This window comes from Dufourea novaeangliae, unplaced genomic scaffold, assembly GCF_001272555.1.
Source record: "Dufourea novaeangliae isolate 0120121106 unplaced genomic scaffold, ASM127255v1 scaffold205, whole genome shotgun sequence".
Taxonomy (NCBI): Eukaryota; Metazoa; Arthropoda; class Insecta; order Hymenoptera; family Halictidae; genus Dufourea; species Dufourea novaeangliae.
The window spans coordinates 82,517-103,317 of record NW_015374106.1 but is presented as its reverse complement, the minus strand read 5'-3'; the positions used below and the strand labels follow the sequence as shown (position 1 = coordinate 103,317).

The window sequence follows — 20,801 nt, the reverse complement described above, 5'->3', positions numbered from 1 at the left end:
CTTATCCACGTATTACATCAGCATACTCTTTTATTCGAATGTTTTATTATCCGCATACGATAAACATATACAGTCGATTTAAAAAGTATTCGTACTTCATCAATTAAAAATATTTCGTATAATTGCGGTTGTCACTAAATTTTCGTAAAACAACAAGTTTCTACATACTTTCGGAAGCTTTGTGTAGATATCGTGTAAAAAGAACTCAGAGACTTGCATAGTTTGCGAAAATCACAACAAAATTTTCAAAATCAGAAGAGATAGAGAATACTAAGTATTCATACAATATGTAAATGATAAAATCTACTTTGAAATTTCAACAGCAAAATAGAATGTTTTTATGTTCTTTTGATTTTATAATGGCCGCAACTCTTCTAGGCATGAAATTAACTATGCGATATTATGCGCAATGGAATCTTGCTCCATTCGTTTTATTAATTCATCGTTAGTGCTCATTTTTTCTACAGAAGAAAGAAGATTCCATTTTGAAATGTCAATATAAAGTCGGTGGTTCTTGTAGCGTCAATAAAATGTAATGTATCAGCTGCACTCGTACTGCCCCAAACAGTAAAAGAAACATCAGCGTGTTTCACTGTAGGCAGTAAGTTTTCTGGTTTCTGTTCTTCAACTTCTTCTCCAGACACTACAATATCAATCCCAGCCTGATATGTGGAACATATTCTCGTCTGTGAGAATCACTCCATTCCAGTACTCCATTGTTTGTGTTGTTATTTGCAAATACCAATTTTTTATTCCTATTTACGTCACTTACAAAATATTTTTTCACGGTCACTCTAACCTGGTGTTTATGGTATAGTGGTTTATCCCCACCATTCCTCATACAGCACTGCAGCCGCGTGCCAGGTTGATAACAAGATATTTCAGTACGAATGGAGAAGGAAGGAGGGGGAAATAATAAACGAAACAATAGTTTATGAAATTGAAAATGTTTATTAAAAAGAAAAACGAAAAACTTAAACGAAGTAAGAAGGAAGAAGGGGAAATAATAAACGAGACAATTTTGTGAAATTGAAAAATGTTTACTAAAAGAAAAAAAAAAGAAAAAAAAACGAACTATAAAATATATATATTAAAAAGAAACAGAATAAACTTAAACTATAAAATGTTTATTAAAATGACAAAGAAAATCTTAAACAAAAAAGAACGAAAAAAGAAGAAAAAACAAACTATAAAAATGAATATAAAAGAAAAACGAAAAAACTATAAAATTCTATAATGAGTCTTAGTTAAAAAATGTTGTAGTTTATACACATTCTCCATGGCACATACGCCATGATGCGCCATGGAGCACACATGTCGGCACACATCAGCTCCCTCGTCGTTGTACAATCTATAGCATCTTCAGTATTCTCAACAATGACGTCGGTCGTCGGGTCCAACCAAAAGTGCAATTTCACGCCGTTTTTGCACCCCCGGTACAACAATCTGCACGATTCTGTTGCGAGCGATGGCATCCTGAATCACGTCATGCACGTGGTGATACGGGATGAACCTGTTAGGATTAAAAGAATGTTTAAGTTAACAGTTCGGGTAAGTGTTGAAAACAACGCGGATGTGGAGCGAATATTACTACTTTAGAAAACATACCCATCACGCCAGGCGAATCCGTGAACCTTCCGGGTTGCTCATATACAATTCGTCAATTCGTCCAAATCCAATAAATTACATGGCATATGGGGGTATGAATACCCAATGTCCCACGCGATTACAATTAATTAGCATGGCAATCTCCTTCACAAGTTGTCCGCCCACAAGCCGAAAATATCCATGATTGCGGACTCCATTGTTTAATACACTGTTGATGAACACTACGGAAACAGTGGTACACCTAACCTAACGTAACCTAACTAAACCCCTGTTCGGGTGCGTTTCACAAAATAAGCTGCTGCACTTAAGTACACGTTGCCCAATCATGGAGTTATCTTGAAAACACACGATATAACCAAAACGTGACACAGTTTCAAAGAATTGAACGCACGCTGATTATATCAATATTCACATAATCCACATCGCGTATTACCTAACCTTAAGATACAGCGTGCAGGTAGAGTGTTTTGAGAACGTAATCTTGTGCATGCTTCGAATTTCGCTCTTCGAACGGTGGGAACAGTTGGCGACGAATAGTTCCCCGTATAATAGTTAAATGTTTACCTGTCAACCGTCAGCGAGTATCGTGTATGGAGCAGTGAGTGAGATAAAAGTTTGGAACATGTCATCGACTACCTGGTGAAAAATGATTTACCGATCAGTGCAAAACGTCGTATAATAATCGTTATGTGTCGAATAAAGAACTTGAGTTTTTATGCGTAAGAGACACTCGCTCGTCGGTAGTCGTTTGTTCGATGGAACTCGTAGAGCTAAATTTAAAGCATCGTCTCTCGTTTGGGAGAACATTGGGTCTGCGTTTAAGAGTCGCATTTTTACCGATGCGGTTATCAACGTGGAGCATATCGATCTTCGTCAATTTCTACAACACACGCGACGAATCGTACTCAGCCGTGTTACTGCCGCTATCGACGAGCATGTATCCGTAAAAGTGAATGTGGTGTTGGAAGCGGAATTTATATTACGAGGTATAATTGACGTCAAAAGTTTCAACACGCGTAATTGCGAACTGTTCCAATCATCTCCATACTCAGAGAATGTGATGCAGTAAATTGTAGCTTCAATGAAAGAATTTCAAGAACGTGATAGCGGGTGGGCTTTATCGAGAATATTACACCTCTTGATAAATGTCAACAAATACAATTTATTATTGATAAAAATTTTATTCGACGCTACGAATAAAACGCTTCGAATAGAAAAAGTATCTTTGATTCGTCGGATAATTCTCGCTCGAATAAATTTATTCATTCGACGTTCGTCGAATAAAGATATTTTTTTATTCGAGCTTCAAATAACGAATGAAACGTTTTTATCCTTTATTCATTATTCGAAATTTTTATTTGGATACAAATTTTTCCCAGCTCTGCCTGGACGTTAGCATCATCGGAAAGCGACCTTATAGTTTGCGACAATATTTCAATGATATTGTAGAAACTTGTAAAGGTAATTGTTCCGAAAACCTAGAAATAGTTGTTGTTAATCGAAGATTAAAAAGGCGAAACAAGCAAATTAACAAATCCTTTTATACTACTGGAATAACTCGTGGTAAACGGGGAATCATCAACTTCGTTGGCGACTTTGCGAAAATTGTTTTTGGAACTCTATTTAATAACAATGCGCAATATTATAACAATGAAATCAATAAGCTTTATCAGCAGTCGAGTGAATCCATAGACACTATAAAAGAATTTACCAAGATCACAAAAGCCACGATTAACGCAGCTAGTCAAGATATTCATACGTTATTTAGTATGTTCTCCGAACAACAGAACAAGTTAGGTAGACAACAAAATGATCTTACCATCTGAAATAGTTTGATCATAATTTCTATGATAACCTCAGAACTCAGTGAAGACGTTAATAACTTGAATAATGCTATTAATGACGGAAAAACTGGCATAATACACCCACAATTATTAGACCCAATAGAATTTATGAAAGGATTACGCAAAATGCAAGACACATCAATGAAACCGATATCCCTAAACCTTGAAATATCTAATTTTGCCGAAATAATAAAAATCTCTGAAGTTACTGTTGCGATATTAAAGAACAGATTCGTTTATACATATAGTCAAAACTCCTGTTCCAGAAGTAACACTAATTTCAACGTACCAAGTAGCCCCAGTGCTCAAAGAAATTTCAGAACACACATATCAGTTTGTACAGCCACAAGGAGACTATATAATTATAAAAAAAATGACAAAACTATGTACACACCCACTACTATAGAACATTTCGAATCATGCACTAAATTATATCAAAAGAAATTATGCAAGCGTCAATATCCCGACTACCTAATTAGTACAACGAACAATTGCAAATCATGTATAACTAAAACGGGCTTTAATGAAATCACAGACAAAATATGTACCATAAAAACAATTAAAGTCTTATAAAGTATCTGGATACAACTAAAATCAGGAAACAGTTGGAAATTTACTTCACCTAATCCCGAAAGTATAGATATTTTATGCGACAATTCTACATCACAAACTATTACTCTACCAACACTCAAGTATGGCCAAAACCGATCTATTACACTACGACCGGAAAACCCTCTAAATATGAGCAACAAATTTCAATTATAATAAATAAAACTGTTAATTTCCAAGAACTGGAAGATACAGTACCGGACAAATAAATTCAGACAACGACATTTTTCGAAGTATTTGTTGTTATAGTGATATTACTGAAGTTCTGCCCTGCGGAGTGTTTACGATTATTCCGACGCATGCTTTCATACAAGTTACACGGAGCAACCTACGTATCGCAAAATATAAAATAAGTTTTATCTGTATATAGCTAGACAAAAGTATTCGGACGTTTCATTCACAACCACAATATGTAATCTGAAACAAGAACTTCACGAGAACATCACAACTATACCTTTATTTTATCCATTGTCGGATGGTACAAGGTAAAAATTCCGGAAAAATTTTAAAACAAAACATCACAGACGGCTCAAATGGAGCGCAATCGGCTATTGTTTCTTCGATGTGTGGACATTCCCAAATAGACGGTATATTCAAGAAACTAAACAATTTGTTCGAGGAGAACATTTAGAAAATATATCGAGTGTGGGCGACCTGAGAAAACAACAATTACACAAAACATACGTTGATTATTTAATGTAACGTCCGTAGTATCCTTAATTCAAATACTATAGGAAACGGGTTTCGTTCGAAAACATTAGTCCGGTACTGTATATTGGCATCAAGCAACGTTAATATTTCCGACATTCATATGAACACAACAGGAAGCAAACGACATCTCACATCTGAAATGTTGAAAGAAACAGACATTACAATAGACAAACTTGAAGCTAGGATATTTAAATTTACCCAGAAAACACAGACAAAAGCATGGAAAAAATTATCGAAAATATGTAGTACACGAAATATACATAGGATATTTTGCTACATTCATTGTTGTAATTCTTGTACTGCGAAAATGCGGCTTCTTTAAGGTATTTAAGTCATGCGCACCTCTAATATTTGTATTAATATACGTAATAATGTAAATAATAGACAGCAGCCAGAGCACGACGTACAATATCAAGTCTCTTCGGAAAACATAAGTATAAACAATGATAATATGCAAGATACATCAACTTCTAAAGCACAGTCTAAACAAGTTACTTTAAAAAATTTGTTAAAAATCTATCTTAAAAAATTTCATCATAATGAAAATTTGGTCGCATAGCTAAAAAGTTTTTCAATAGGAAAAGAGGTGTGATGACCAATCGCATCTATAACTCAACCCTCTGACTCACTTTTTGTTTTTCACAACTTTCTCTTCTATTAGTCACATAACCTTCAAACCTCTGCGCTGTACCCTTAGTTACTAACCCCTACCCTTAGTTAAGACCTAAGATCGTAAGTTATATAAGAGTGTACGCTAGCATTTTAGGACAGTCTCTGTACAACCAACAAACCATCTACCTTGTATTAAATATCTTATTCAAAAGTTGTGTCTTTGCATATAATTCCTCCCCCAAACGGTATATCTGTGCAACGGTGTAAAGTCGGTAATCGTAACTTTCGGAACGTTCTACGTCTACGGATTCAACGCTTTCACAGTTCTTACGCGTGGACCGTGATAGATCGACACAGTGTTTGAAAAGGTGCAGAAATGGCTCGAGTGCATATTTAGTGTCTGCTATCGGTTTCGAGGTTTTGAGAATGCATGCGGAGTTTTTGAGCACATGGTCGGAATGGTGATGCGTAGTAAGAATGGGTGATTCGTAGTAAGAATGTGTGATGCGTCTGTGAGGTCTTTAACCGTTTGAGTCCCAGGGGATATTGAAAAAACACTGTCGAAGAATCCCGAACAGCGTAACCGCGCTTCTCTAAATGAGTACGAGAAGACCCAAGCGGCGCGATAGCGCTTCTTTTATTTTATTATATTATTATGGTATTGTACCTATTGTAAAATGTATTATTTACATTAAATGAGCGTCAAAGAACGAAAAAACTGTGAAAGAGAACGTATTAGAGATCAGTTATCGCCACCTTCAATTACAGTGTCATTTAAATCACCTAATAAGCTTATTAACAATTACAGATATTTTAGGACAAAAGAAATATATTTTAAATATATTTTACATATGTATGTGATGTTAAGTAATTGAATATTGTATTCAGAGACTGTAAGTCAAGCGACGAGTGTTGTAGAAAAAACATGAAAACGCGAAGAGAAAAGGAAATGCATTAATTTTTATTAAAAAGTATAGTTGCCGCTGCAACACAGTATTACTCGTCAATCGTAGGATAAAACAAGTTTAAAAACGCGGAAATCAAAATAAATATTACTGAACGTAAGGAGAATATACATTTAAAAAAGAAGGAATCCGATTTACAAGCGCCTTATCGAAATTATCTCTACCGAGACGGTAATAACTTTGTGCACTTGCGTAATCATGATTGTTTCCTGTACACCCATATTAAAAGAAAATATCCTAAAGTCCAAGAGAATATTGTTAAACCGCACATTTCGTTAAAACAGATATGATGTCTGTACGCAACATAACTCCGCGTGCTAACGCAGAGATCTTACAGCTTGTTCGCCTCAGATTTTGGTCAAATTTTTACAGGTGAAGAGAATATTGCCCACCAATATCCGTTGTTTATAAACAATTACAAAATTTTAAAGAGATAAGCGTGGAAGTTCAAACAGCATAACAAGAAAAAAATGGATACTAAATAAGATGCACAGTTCCTAAGTAAAGAACTTTAACCTGAACCTTGTAAACCTAGGAAATTTTCTTTTTTCAATTTTTCTATCAAATAAATAAATATTCTGCGATTTTATTTCATAAACATAGTAAGTATAATAATTAGTATACTGTATACATGTACAGTAGTTGAATTATAGATATATTTCTTTAATATGAAGAAATTCTGTAAATTCACGTAATAAGTATCAACACATTATTTACTACCTATGGGTGTTATTTTCATATTTATAAGTAAATATTCAACTAATAGAAATTTTAATTCTAAAAAATTTGGATACAACTTCTTTCGCTTGCGTCTGTTATTTTTGCTTCTTTTTATTACATGTACTACTTGAATTTTATATATACTTTCCGAATAAAAACTGTGTGTTGTTTATAAAAAAGAACGAGCACTAGTGAGACCCATATCTTAAAATTTCATCAAAATTTGTGGCAGGCCGTATACACTCTATAGCCGTATACTGCTCTATAGCCTCTACATCGGACACAAATGTCCTTGGGGCAATCTCGTTCTAATATAAACGTGTCTGTGGACATCAAAGTCAGACCACTGAATAATAAGAATGACAATCGTTTAAACTTCCTAAGACTCAACCGTACTGAATACCAAGACGATAAAAACGACCAAAGAACTAGATAGAGAACACAACACCCTGTAGCTGTTGTCACTCGGCAGGATGTAGAAAGATTTTGAACACCGAAACCTCCGAGAAAGTCGATAAACTCGATCAAACTGAAAGAAACGAACGCTTTGCCAGTCATTTTTCTGCAAACATGTCCCTTCATCGTTGCACATTTCCTCAAACCGAGTTCTTTTCTTTTAGCAAGGCGTCGATGTCCTTGAGAATATCGTCTGACGCCATGTCTAGAGTCAAAAAATCTTCCTCGTTCATATTTAACAGACTATCGCAGGATGCCATGGCTGTTTCCTTGGAATCATCCATGACACGCGTGCCAATGGACTTTCTCTCTTCATTTTTCTCCACCTGCATCTGATCCTCATCCGTACTGCTGTCGCATAACCTGATCTCCACCTCGTTTCTTTTACTCGATTCCATCGGCTTGGAACTGTTCAGTTTTTCTGACCTAGAATTTTCAGGACCCCTATCATCTTTCACGCTATCCTGTGCACCTTTACTAGATACTTCATCAGTGTTTCGCCATTCCTCTGTCTCGCCAACAGGGGCAAATCTCCTGGGTGACCTCCTGAGCTTAACAGGTGGCACATTGGTCACAGAACAGCCAGTCTTTGTACTGCTACACCTGACTTTGTGCCTGTTCGTATTATCATTAGAATCCTCGAGCTTTCTCTTCACACCCCTAACAATGGTCGTTCCTCGAAGTTCTGTTAACGTTTTCATAGTGCCCTCCAACATATCCTCAATCGACTCCCCTTCACTTTCAGAGACTGTCGTCTTGGTAAGGGACTTCAACTGTTTTTCCTGCATAGCCTTGTGCCTCTTTCTGCGTCGAATTTCTTCCAACGAGAGGACTTTGAAGTCCAAACTCTTGTCACCGCTCTCCTCTTTATCGATTTGTAGGTACAGACTGACTTTTCTAATCTTCCGTGTCTTGGCCTTGCCTTCACTCACGTCACTCTGATAATCTTCCGGCTGGTACGAATAATACGCCGCGCTCTCAGCCTGGATCTCTTCCAATCTGATCTCTTCGTAGGTCTTGCAGTGAGGAACCCTCGGCTGCGGCTTTACCGGTGACGGTACACTTTCATTGTCCGACTCTGGAAGAAACACAGGACGAAATGCAAGAATATGTTACTCGAGAATGGCGTTGGTGATTTTTTACACTTCTCGGCGGCACTGCCTTAATCTTCGGCTCTCCCAGTATATTTCTCTCACTTTACATATTCTGCAGTATACATTCATTATAGTCTAAAGTTCGACTCGTGGAAAAAGATCGATTCTGCCTTTCGAGCGCTTTTTCTATTTTAGATCGTATTAACTGTTAATTATTAACTCATATCTCTGGGGAGCAACAACTATTCTCTACTCGTGTCATTAACTTCAATGTTTTTTTCTTTTAATTTTTCGTGACGGTAGCTTACATAAGGTAGCTTAAGCGGTTCGATCGTCGAACAAAGAATTTTGGTTCTAAAATAGGGAATGCTTGAATAAATGGATTTTATACTGGAAAAGGAGAATGTTTAGTACAATTCCAATACTTTGACCGATATTCCTCGGTCGATCCATCTCCGCATCTCCTTGAAATCAACCTCCTTCGCCTTTTTCGTTCATTCGTTTTCTCGCTCTCTCTTTTTCATTTCTGCTTGGTGTATTTTCAATTTTGATATTTAATCCTTACAAGTGAAACTAGCACGTCGTTGGTAAAATTTATGAGTAAATGATATCCTGGGAATTCCCAATATTTGAGCAGCCAAAATTGCATCACAAATTATCACAAATTATGTTCAATCTCCAATTGGTGAGCTTTGCATTTATTTCATGTCTAAGTCTCTTTAGAAACTTTCTTTGAAAACTTGATTAGTCTCGTGTTAGTTGCGATTTCGAAGCATGCGAGATCGAAAAACATTCTACGAATCATCTATTCTATAAATCTTGACCAGCAGCAAACCCTCCCTTTCCTTCTCTTTCGAAGAAAGATACCATGAACGACAGAACTACTGTAATTGAAGAATTTTCTTAGCTAAATAACACGAACGAGAATAAAATTCGTAAAAATCAACCAGTACATTTCAAACCTATCTTATAACCACCGTAAAGTCTCTAATTAGAAACAGTTACCGTAAATTGATAACAAATTGAATCGGTCCTGGGCGTGCTGCCAGAAAACTTTTGTAGAATTAAAAACTTGGTAACAGTATATTTGTTCCAAATGGTAATGTCAAGAAGATCTTAAAGTAAACATTCCTTTTCACATGTATTTTTCTGTCTTTTTACAACAATAATCGACAGGTCAATGAATTCTAAGAAACAAAATTAAAATACATGTGCACTAAAATCAACAGGTTTCGAGATATTCAATTTCTAAGATACAATAAGTAACTTTATTACATGTAGTTTGAAACTTGGCATATGTTGGTATTCAAATACCCGGGGTATCTCTCGTAACTGGTTGAGCAAATAGAAATGTGATGACTTAAAACAAAAAAATAAGTTAAAAATATACAGTAAAATTTCTTCGTAGCTCACTTCGTTTTCGACATAATTGAGTTTGAATTTAAGTCGAGTACACCTGCACTGAAGCATTTGTCGGCACCCTTGCGTTATAATGAGAAAAGAGTAACACTTTTTTATTCAACGAATAGATTAAAACCTGCGACCTATGAAAAATGCTTGAGTATTGCACCTCTTGTATTGAAGAAACGCGATTCTGCATATACTAATAATGGACATCAGTGCAGATGTACTCAGTAGTCATAATTTAAACTCAATTATCTCGAAAATGAAGCGAGTTTATAATTAGATTCGTATTATTTTTTCAGAGCACCCTGTGTGTACGACCCAAGCTCTTTTTCTCAGAATTCACTGTTCTATCGTAGATTGCCATAATAATTAACCAAACTACTTAAATGATACAATCAACCTTGAAATCTTCACCATTTGTCCAATATCCACTAAATTATTATGGTGACATTATATTATAAAACTCTGCAGCTTCAACTTTTCAGTCGTTCACTTCAAACGATACTTCCTATACATTTGTAAATCGTTATCAGTGAAATTGTATACTACATTATTTAAACTTGCGACTGACTTAATCACGAATTTTACTGAAATTTAAGTAAACTATCGCAGAATTTACGCGACAAAGCTTCATACCTTCGAATTCCATAAGTATTTAAACTACATATTTCCAAACATCAAATAAGACTGAACTACAAGACAGACTAGATTTGTGAATAAGTATTTTAATTCCGTACGTACAAAATTTCAACATTATATTAAAGTTTCTATTTCTCTTGCCCTGAACTGTTATTTTTCAATGAACTTCTATACAATATATATTCTCATCGATAGGGATTTTAAAACCTGTGATCTAAAAAATATCAGTCGGTTAAAGTCAAACATGGAGGGGGTATGAATAATACTTTGGTTGTGATTCACTATAGGTATCTTAAGTGGCGAGAGGCAGTAACCCATCTTTAATGTACAAGATGTGTCACAGATGCAACAAGAAGCAATGCATCCGATGAACAACAAACAAATTTTACTAATAAATATCAAGAAGCATCGAACCGGTGCATAGAAACAGTTATAATCAGAACAAAATCATATTGTCGCCCAAAGTCACCGGGAATCTGGTCCCGCTATCATACTATCTATTCAATGCATCGTCTGTGCTCCTGAATGAAAAGAGCTGACGAGTAAAGAAAACTAAGCAAGTGTTTTTGAGCGATCAACTGGAATTGCTCCAATTATAGTCTTCGAATGCAGGGAATAACTTCAGTCTACGCAGGAAAATCGTCGCTGTTGCCCGGTGTTATTATATCTTTCTTTTCATGGTATCAAGTTTATTGAAATCCAAGTATCATCTCAATAAAAATTAATAATTTCCATTCGTTTACATCAATTCATATAGCAAGGAATTACGTGTCGCGTATAATCAGCATATATTCTCTGTTAAACAAAGTCCTTCCTCTCACGAGAATTTAGAAAGGACTAACTCTCGCCTTTGTTTCGCTATTAAACGCCAAAGTGTTCACATGTCGTTCAATCGACGCAACGGCAATATCTCTTGCTTGTTGTACCAGTCAGTAGTTCAAATTCTAACTTCTACCGAAACGACACTGGCCATAAGCTTGAACAATGACTTGGAGATCAAGAAAAATTTATTGAACTGTTACGGTGATTTGCTTCCATTCAGAGAAATGTGTATGGAACAACTAAAACAAGAACCGAAATTGTCGTTGCTCGAGTGGTCTCGCAGAACCAATTTTCACGGCGTAACACCGCGGAAAACAATCGTTTTACAATTGTAAACAAAATCGATAAATTTCCGAAAATTATAATAACAATAACAGCGGTAGCAATGACAATATAGTTATTCGAACTACTGGCAGCTGTAGTAACAATAAATAAAGAAAAAAAAGAAGAACAAGACGGAAGATAATCGATCGACGAAGTAATATAATTCAAATAGAGGACCATCCTCTGCATCGAGGATGCAAGAACAATGATTGCAGCTGGACGCACACGATGGGTATCGATTACGAAATAATGTTTAATGGTGGTAGTGGAAAGAAAGCAAAAAAGAAAGAGAAAACAGGCCTTAAATATCGTTTATAAAAGAAAATAGACACGTAACTTGAACGAAATCGATAAAGAGAGAAAACAATAGAAAAACGAAGAAACTTTTAAAGAACAATTATATTCTATTGTTAACAAAAAAAAAAGATATATAAGCTCTAATACTCTTTATAAAATGTAAGAGGAAACGAAGGTGCAAGTTGCTTAATTAAAGCACGTTTATGCCGTTTGCGATTACAATTATGTGAATCGCCGACGAACCTCGCATCATTACAACAAACAAACTGATCGTCGCTTTCCGACGATCGCAAACAATTAAAAGTCCTAAAAAACATGATTACAACATATTGCTAAATGCATGATTTATCGACTATACATCGATGTAATTTATAATTAACTCTTCCAGCGCCGAGACTCAAGCACAAAGCACATCGTGTGCGGAATTCCGCGGTTCGAACACTCGCTTCGAAGTATCCCGAACAGTGAAAGGGTTAACAGAATCTAACAAGATCTATCAAGGTCGTCGCCGGCGACACAAGTCCAGCTGCTGATCTTTTTCCTTCTTTGTAAAGTATTGTTACAGGTCAGTGCTCGTGCACTATTTTGTCTCTTATATTCACGCACACACGCACTCGTGAGGAAGTTACATAGATTACAGCCCGTTATGTTCTTTTTTTTGTTTTAAATTATAAGCGGTAATTACAATTGGTACAGTGATGCGCATCAAAGGGGATTCATCGGATTTGGAAAGCTAAAAATATCGTTTACATTAAGTTTCATTTATACACTGCTTTTGTAACAGGTTGATCACTGAAACTTTATGACCGAAAATGTTTTTTTATGTTCGTGATTCCTTAATTTAAAACAAAATTTCATTATATTTGTCAGAAAACTTTTGTTTTGCTTCTATACGAAAACAGAAGCATCCTTGAACAAATTTCGAACAGCATCGAGCCAACGATATCGAATATTTCAGAATATACAAAAGCCTATAACTCTAAAGAAGTGATTTAGTATACTTCCTAATTTCATGAGTGTGCTACATCACAATCAAAAAATTCACGATTAAATCCACTGAGATTAGCTGTTGACACAATCGTATGTATTAAGTGTAAGTTAGTTTTCTCACAAGTTCTATACAGTAAAAATGAGAAAGAAAAAATTATAGACGAAGTTCATACTCTATTAATTTTACACTATTCCTCCTTATAATACACAATCTCTCTTCGTTTCGTCCTTGTACATACACATTTTCGTTTTTCCTTCTATTTCTTTCCATCAACAACTGCTCAATCTAAATACAGTTATATGACATCCCTGTTCTTTTCAAGATGTCATATAAAATTACGTATAAAATAAGAAATCTCTGTCTCTATTATCACGAGACTTAAAGCTGCGCTTGTCTGTCCCATGTATGGTTTGCATGATTTGCTAAGAAAACATTATTTTAATTGATACAAGAAAAAAACTTACTAAAAAGTGAGATTAAATTCTAGCAAGGACTAGAACGTTCAGATTCTACCCGTATAAAATTAGAGACGAAAATATTTCGAATCCTTTTTTCACGATCAATGTTCTACGCGCTCGATTTACTCAATCCCTCGATTATTAATATATCATTGACAACTCGATATATTATATACATCTCGTGATGCCATCAAATTCTCGTAATGAGGATTACATTAGTTTTTCTTTACATTTCTCGTGCATATGTGTTTGTGTACACACCACCCACACACCCACACACGCACCCCATACACACACCACAGACGCTCGCACGCGCGCACACACACGAACACACACACACATATATAATGTATATATGTATATTAATAAAAATATGTATATTAATAAAAAATAATAAATATTGCAATTTGCCATCACCGAGGTCTAGGACACCTTCGTACCAGAAACGTTTGGTTTTTTCATTAACTGTTTTACCAACTTTTTTCGACTAACACATAAGTGAAGCGACACGCGACTGAACGAAATTCAAAGTACTATTTTATATACCGAGTTCCGCTGTTTGCTTCACGTTAAAATCTACGTACATGTAAATATGTCTGAGTGCATGCAATAGTGTATTAAGTGGCATTTCTCTTCTTTAGAAATTCCTCCGCTTATTGGCATTTGCCAATTTATACGTACATAAATATATAAATACACATCTATTTATATATTTATATTATAGTTAAGTGTATTATATAATTTTATATTTCATTATTCTAACTTCTTCATCTCTTTCTCGCGTACGATTTACGTCGTTTTCGATAGTCAAAGTCATCCCTTCTCTATTGTTAGCCTTTTCATATTTAATCGATACGTTTATCGTTCAATTAATCAAAAAGGACAACTTCGGTAAAAGAAAACGGAACGTGTCTGTATATCTTGTAAGCTTCCGTCGATCGGACACTAAATGAAAGACTCGTTTATCCGCTTGCTCGAAAATGCGTTTTATATTTATCAATTAATTTTTCGTATTTTATTTCACTCGGTACCCCAGCATCCTCGTGATTTCTCTCTCATTCACCTTTCCTGTTTTTAGCAGTTATAACTCATAGTTTCATGCTACACAAGATACATAATCTGATATACATATTAATTTAAAAAAAAAAAAGAATAAGAAGAAGAAGGAAATTCGTTAGAGTTCCGTTTAAAGCGTTTGAATATCTGCTTAGTACCGTGCAGTTACTATTCGTGGCAACGTTCACTTCTTCTTAAACATACAACTTTCCATATATTTTTCTCTTGTTCATTCTCTTCATGCAAAAGACGCGACGTACCAGTAGAACAGTCTGCACACTATTGTAACAAATTTGTTTGTTTAAATACAAGACATCGCTGTTACGCTGTGTTATCTCAGCCCGCTTAGACTACATAGACACTAATTCTTAATAAAAGCCAAAACATATGAAAGCATTATATTATTTGTGTGTACGCATTATATCAAGGCTAGGATACGATTCGATCGGATACTACTTGCCCTAAATGTAAACTTATTTTTGCGTGTTCACGGTTATCTCTACTCATATCTCTTAAATTTTCATTTTAAATAAAGAAAGTTGTTACAATCAATCGCGTGTTATAGTATATGCAATACTGCAGAAAAACGAAAGCACGTGTGCGCGTGTATCTGAGGCATTATTCGATTTGAGTAATATAATTTCTTGACTATATTTCAAGAAGCTCGACGCATAACCTGAAATACGAAATGTATTCCGCCTTAAGTTATTTTCGATACATTTGTTTTCGATTCTATAAAATGACTTTTTTAAAGCGTTATGTCTCGAGCTCGAAGTACGAGGTTTTCACCTATTTTGAAATACTCAATGCCTATATTTAGACAAACTCTTCACCCTACTGTTATGATGTTGAATCGGCATCAAGTACCTGTACAAATTCAGATTGTGTGTGTGTGGCAAAGCGACGACCCATAGCTATCTTCTTATTTATCCAGTACAGTTTTCATTTCGGTATCATATAGCACATTGAAAGGACGTGGGTACTTCATTCTTGTTTTCTATGTGGCATTCAGGAAAATTCGAGGCTCATCGCATTGTCGCTGGAGAAAGATAGCCATAGGCAGTTAGAGGGCTACAGGCAAAGTTTAGATATAGCAGCCCCTGGAAAAATTGATATTCAAATCTACCTTTTTTTTTTGCTTACTTTTGATCATTTTTGTTTGTTTATAAGAATGTCATATTCTTTTAGGATGACAATTATTCCAGACTTTTCTAATTGATAAAGTATTGCATTATAATTACTGTGTTCTGGTAAATGTAAATATTAATTACTATTCAAGAAGTTTAAAACAATTTCACTCTGAACACAGCTTTTTCAAATCAATCTAAATGTTGCATGTTATCCCTCTTCCCAATGGTAACCATTGTGTATATAAACTTATATTTTTATAATCAATCCTATTGAAATAGTATATAGTTGTGACTATAGTTTAAAAGTGTAATGAGCACAAATGTTTGAAACCACCGTTCCATGAAATCATTCACGTATCAATATGGTTTTATGATCTTATTCTATCCAATAATAAAGACAACGATATAGACTGATCACCTATTGCTTATCTCTACAGTTTTTCCTGGTTAAGGAAACAATATTCCCATCTATCTTCTTTCATCATCTCTTCATGTTAAATAAAACTAAGTAACTGTATATAAATATCGATAATGCTAAGTGGTGCAGTCTTTATTATTGTAAAGGCAATATAGAGTATTTGATGAATTTAGAATACATTGATGCTTCTAATACTATTAAAAGCCAGTATTATCTGCAAATATGATATATCTTCTTAATCACACTGATGCAGCTTTAGCTATTTTGTTTTTATAAATGGTTTATCCTTTTCTTAATTATTGGTTCCTATTAATTCACTTTCTGAGAAATGAGTCAAGCGAAGATCGATTAAGTATCGGAAATGTACTAATGTCCCTAGTACTCAATCAATTAAAATAATCTGTAATTAAACCAATTTTTCAAAGTAGGAAGTACAACGTTTCGCGTAAAAAATATCATATACGCTTATATGTATACAATACTTTACATTGTTTAAAGAGCAATAGTCATTTAACGTAGTTATATATCTGTTTTCTCGTTTTATCACTATTTCTTTAGTGTAGTGTAACTATGCCAATTATAGTTCACTGGCGATGGAGATATTCATGGTCATAACCAGAATATTTTATAAACTTCAAAATCGTTTATAGGAGTTCATTTCGAAGTATGGGAAGGGAAATCTTGATGTTTGAGACTGAGAATTTTGACGTGTATGTATAGGTGAATATGGTGGTTGCTGGAGAAGTGGAGAATTCTGTTGATTTTGCATTGGCGATAATGACTGACCGGGAGAATGTGAATGTAGATTTTGCGGATGGGGAAATGATAATGTATGATGACAAGGAGAAGCCTGTGAATTTTGTACATTGGGTTGTGGTATGTTCAAATTGTTCGTGACGTTGATATTATTTAGTAAGTTAAGACTGTTAGAAACGTTATTGGGGATTGTCAGATTGCTGGGTATACTGAGTGGATTTGGAATCCTTATACTCGTTTGTAAATTGGGCGGAAGGGAAAGAGTAGCCGATGTAAGATAATGTACGCTGAAAGATGGACGGGGGGGCTAGTAAAGCCTCATACCTTCTTCAAATTTGACGATAAGAGGATCAACAGCTGGACTGCCAATAAAACTGCCTGCTTCACTACTTCCTCTACCTTGATCTGATTCTGTGCTGTTACCATCATATTTTATATCATCTGTCAACAAAATTAACAAATTTATATACATATAGCAATATATAAAAAATAAATAAATAGAATACTATTAGATGAGTGTGACTGTTTTATCGGTTATGAGTAACAAGACAAACTTTTTTTAATAATTTTGTGTAATACTTATGTACCTAATCACAATGATTTGTACAAAATTTTCATATTCTACACCTCAAAACTAAGAAATTCCAACAGAACCAAACCGTTTGTTTCATGAAATATAATCATTTTTTACTTTGAAATATTATGTCAAAGTCAGTGTCATGTAGTTAAATACTATATATATATATATGCAACTTGATATTACGCGTAGACCATTTTCAAGAAACAAAGTGAAATTATTCGTTAACTGTTAGGTTTACGGCTAATAAAGGTCCGTATTCTTTTACTCAAAACTTAACGCTCTTCGATATTTTAGCATAAAAAACATAACATTCCATTTTAAAAAACGACGTTGTCCTTCAAATCTCCGAAGCGCCTCCACTTAAAAAAAAAATATATACATTACATAATGTATTCCTAATATACAACTTTTTTATAAAAAGTTTCTTCATACAATGCATACTTTAGAAGTTATTCAGAGTGAACAAGTTGCATGGACCACCCTGTGTGTGTGTGTGTGTGTGTGTGTGTAAATAGATGGCCTCATACACTCTATATCAATTTTATACAGTCAAGTATAATTCAGACTTAACCCTCTAGTGAATGCTGTTCTGCCCTCAATAATGTAAACACTTTTGCATCACATATTTTTAAGTTACCACAGTTATGATTTGTTCGTAATTAATAATTACTGCCATATTAAATATTTAATTTCAACAAATATATAAAAATTACATGTTTATTTTCTAATACATTTTTTTTACAAATTTTACGTACTAAAAGTATTTTCAAGTATGACACTTAGTAAGACGTCCCAGTAAATGAAACTGATGTAACATGACAGAGTTTATAAATGTATTTCACTTCTTTTCCTGTTTGCAATGCACACTATTGCAGTGTTCTGTAAGGAAATTCCTTTTTCTAATGGGAGCTTTATACAGGAATGTGTTGCTCTATATCACCTGAAAACCTTTGTTGATGATCTTTACAGAGTTCTCTTATTAGCAATGTTTGAGCAAAAATTAATTTATATAATAAGTCACAAAGAGACGTCTGATACCACTTGTCAGTGGCAATGACTATATTATGAGATAATAATTGATCTCGACTGATTAATAGAAAATGCAAGATATCTCGTTATCCATCTGTAATGTATTAAAACTGGGTTAACACGTTAAGCGCCGAGCCTACTTTGTTGTCCTTTCCGTTCACGCCACGATATGCCAGCAGCCAGGAAAGATACGTAAGGTCGCCATAATATGACATGTATATCTTCATATATATTCTTTGTATGTATCGTATCGAAATCTGTATACTATTATGCGTATTTTTGTAGATTCTTTTAGAAATGCTCAAACAATTTAATATAAAAGTATAATTTTTTAAATTATATATCGTCAGTCACCGGTGACTGACGTGCGCTTAACGTGTTAAGCAACAAATTTTATAATAATACATTAAAATGACCTTTATATTCTCCAGTTAATTTTTCAGGCTCTCTCAACTGTCTGCCTCATCTAACAGAATATCTGATGATCTTTAGAGTGTATGAAACCATTAATAGCCTATTTTAATTGTTTTCTGTTCATATGTTTTTATTATCCATGTAAAAAATTCTACAATGATTTAAGCAGATGAAAATTGACTAACAGAATGTTAACAAAACATAACTGGTATAGCAGACTACTTTCCTAATTCCTTTATGTTTAATTGTGGCAGTATAAAGTCTATTGTTGTCATATTAAAAATATTAAAAACACCAAGGTGCTACTACTATATAATGTATTTTTTATACTTGATCAATTAAATGATGTTACTATCCGATGTACAAAAAAACTTTGGAACTTATGCAATATTTTATAGGTAGAGACAAAAATGACTTACCTTGACGATTTAACCATTCTTGATTTAATGACTTTGACGTTAGATCAGAATTCTTCACTGGATTAATGGGATTACTAGTAATTGTTCGAGCATTTTTATGCATAAATGAACAATGAGGTTTCCTACAACCTCCAGGCTGTGTTTCCCAATAACATGGAATTGACTTACGATTTTTCTGTTCAAATATTACAGATTCAATATTAATAACTTGATAAATATTCACTTGAAAAGTTCATTACTTTTAAACTCAAAATGTACTTACTTTTAATTCCATATGCCTAAAATTACAATGTTCATCAAGGCATTTACCCTGCTGCCAATATATGCACATAGTTTCACAACCCAAGGCAGATGGTTCATGTCTAAAAGGACACTCATCACCCTTCGAACATTATTAAAAAGAATAATTAATTAAAATATAAGTAGATTTGAAATAAAATAACAAATATTGCAAGCAAAGTGTGCCATCGTCATCATAAATAATTGCAGTGCTCATTTATTCTGTCAATACTGCAAGGTAATGACTTTAATCTGAAGATCCTTTACATGCAATAAAATTAATTTTATTATCAACATAACATGGTTGTCACATTGTCCCTAAACAATTAACATAGAATTTTGTGAAACTAATAACAGACATTTATAAATGTAGGTACTGTTAATATCATCAAAAAATCTAGAACATTATACAAGTAAAGAAAGATAAAGTTAAGGTTTTTAAAATACTCATAATTAGAAAGTGGTAGTGAAATGGAAAAAAGATTATGCCGGTAAATAATTAATTTATTAATTATTTGGAAAAGCAAGGTATCGTGAAACATGGCTTCAACATGGCCGATCTAACCTCGAGATTAAATGGATCAGAAACAATATGGAAACAAATTTATCAAACACTTCAAATTTGATTGTGGTGTGTAAATGTAACAAATATTCCGTTCAAATTGTGAATGATAGAAACTTACCTTTTTGCATGTAGAATAATAGAAAAAATAACAGTCGGTATTCTTATAATTGTGCTCCATTTGCAAGAATTGATAGAATGATGAATGATCGTGTTCCTTGCTGTAACAGAACATGTTTAAATTCATCGATGCAATCGAATACAATAAAATGCAAATAGAAACAAAACAAAATGAAACATAAAACTTTACCATTTTGTACGAAACATGATTACAAGTAATGTTGAACCTTAGTTGAGCGTTAGATTCAATTGTATTTGAAATTAATTTGAATTCAGAACTATCATGATCACGAGTATTCTATTGATGAAAATGACCTTTTCTCGATGTGTATTGCTTGTATATTCATTACTTACATGTGATAGCAACGATTCCTTAGGTGACTTCTTTTTTGCCTCTTCGCTTTGACCTACACACTGAACCGACTCGCACACAAATTCAAGTAAGTAAATAGTTCGACCGACCGTAGCTTGTCGCTCCTTT

General features: G+C 34.2%; 1 protein-coding gene across 2 annotated transcripts; it reads right to left on the bottom strand.

Annotated features, from left to right (window-relative positions):
• Nucleotides 1-7,646: 7,646 nt before the first annotated feature.
• On the bottom strand, nucleotides 7,647-20,801 carry LOC107190865 (zinc finger CCCH domain-containing protein 11A-like). 2 transcript variants are annotated; one of them, XM_015579753.1, is made up of 6 exons: nucleotides 20,675-20,801; nucleotides 20,322-20,421; nucleotides 19,622-19,741; nucleotides 19,360-19,534; nucleotides 17,242-17,358; nucleotides 7,647-8,603 (listed from the first exon to the last, which is right to left on the bottom strand). In XM_015579753.1, exons 2-6 carry the CDS (start codon nucleotides 20,379-20,381, stop codon nucleotides 7,666-7,668), a joined length of 1,410 nt encoding a protein of 469 aa, XP_015435239.1. In that variant the 5' UTR covers nucleotides 20,382-20,421; nucleotides 20,675-20,801; the 3' UTR covers nucleotides 7,647-7,665. The 2 variants fall into 2 exon arrangements, with proteins under 2 accessions (XP_015435239.1, XP_015435238.1); XM_015579752.1 differs by lacking the exon at nucleotides 20,675-20,801 and adding an exon at nucleotides 20,511-20,651.

What these genes read in the sequence shown, in the direction of transcription:
- LOC107190865 (XM_015579752.1), bottom strand. An exon ending in ATTATTCTACATGCAAAAAG is followed by an intron (nt 19,742 to 20,321) that starts GTAAGTTTCTAT and finishes TAATGTTCGAAG; the next exon opens with GGTGATGAGTGTCCTTTTAG. An exon ending in TTAGGCATATGGAATTAAAA is followed by an intron (nt 19,535 to 19,621) that starts GTAAGTACATTT and finishes ATATTTGAACAG; the next exon opens with AAAAATCGTAAGTCAATTCC.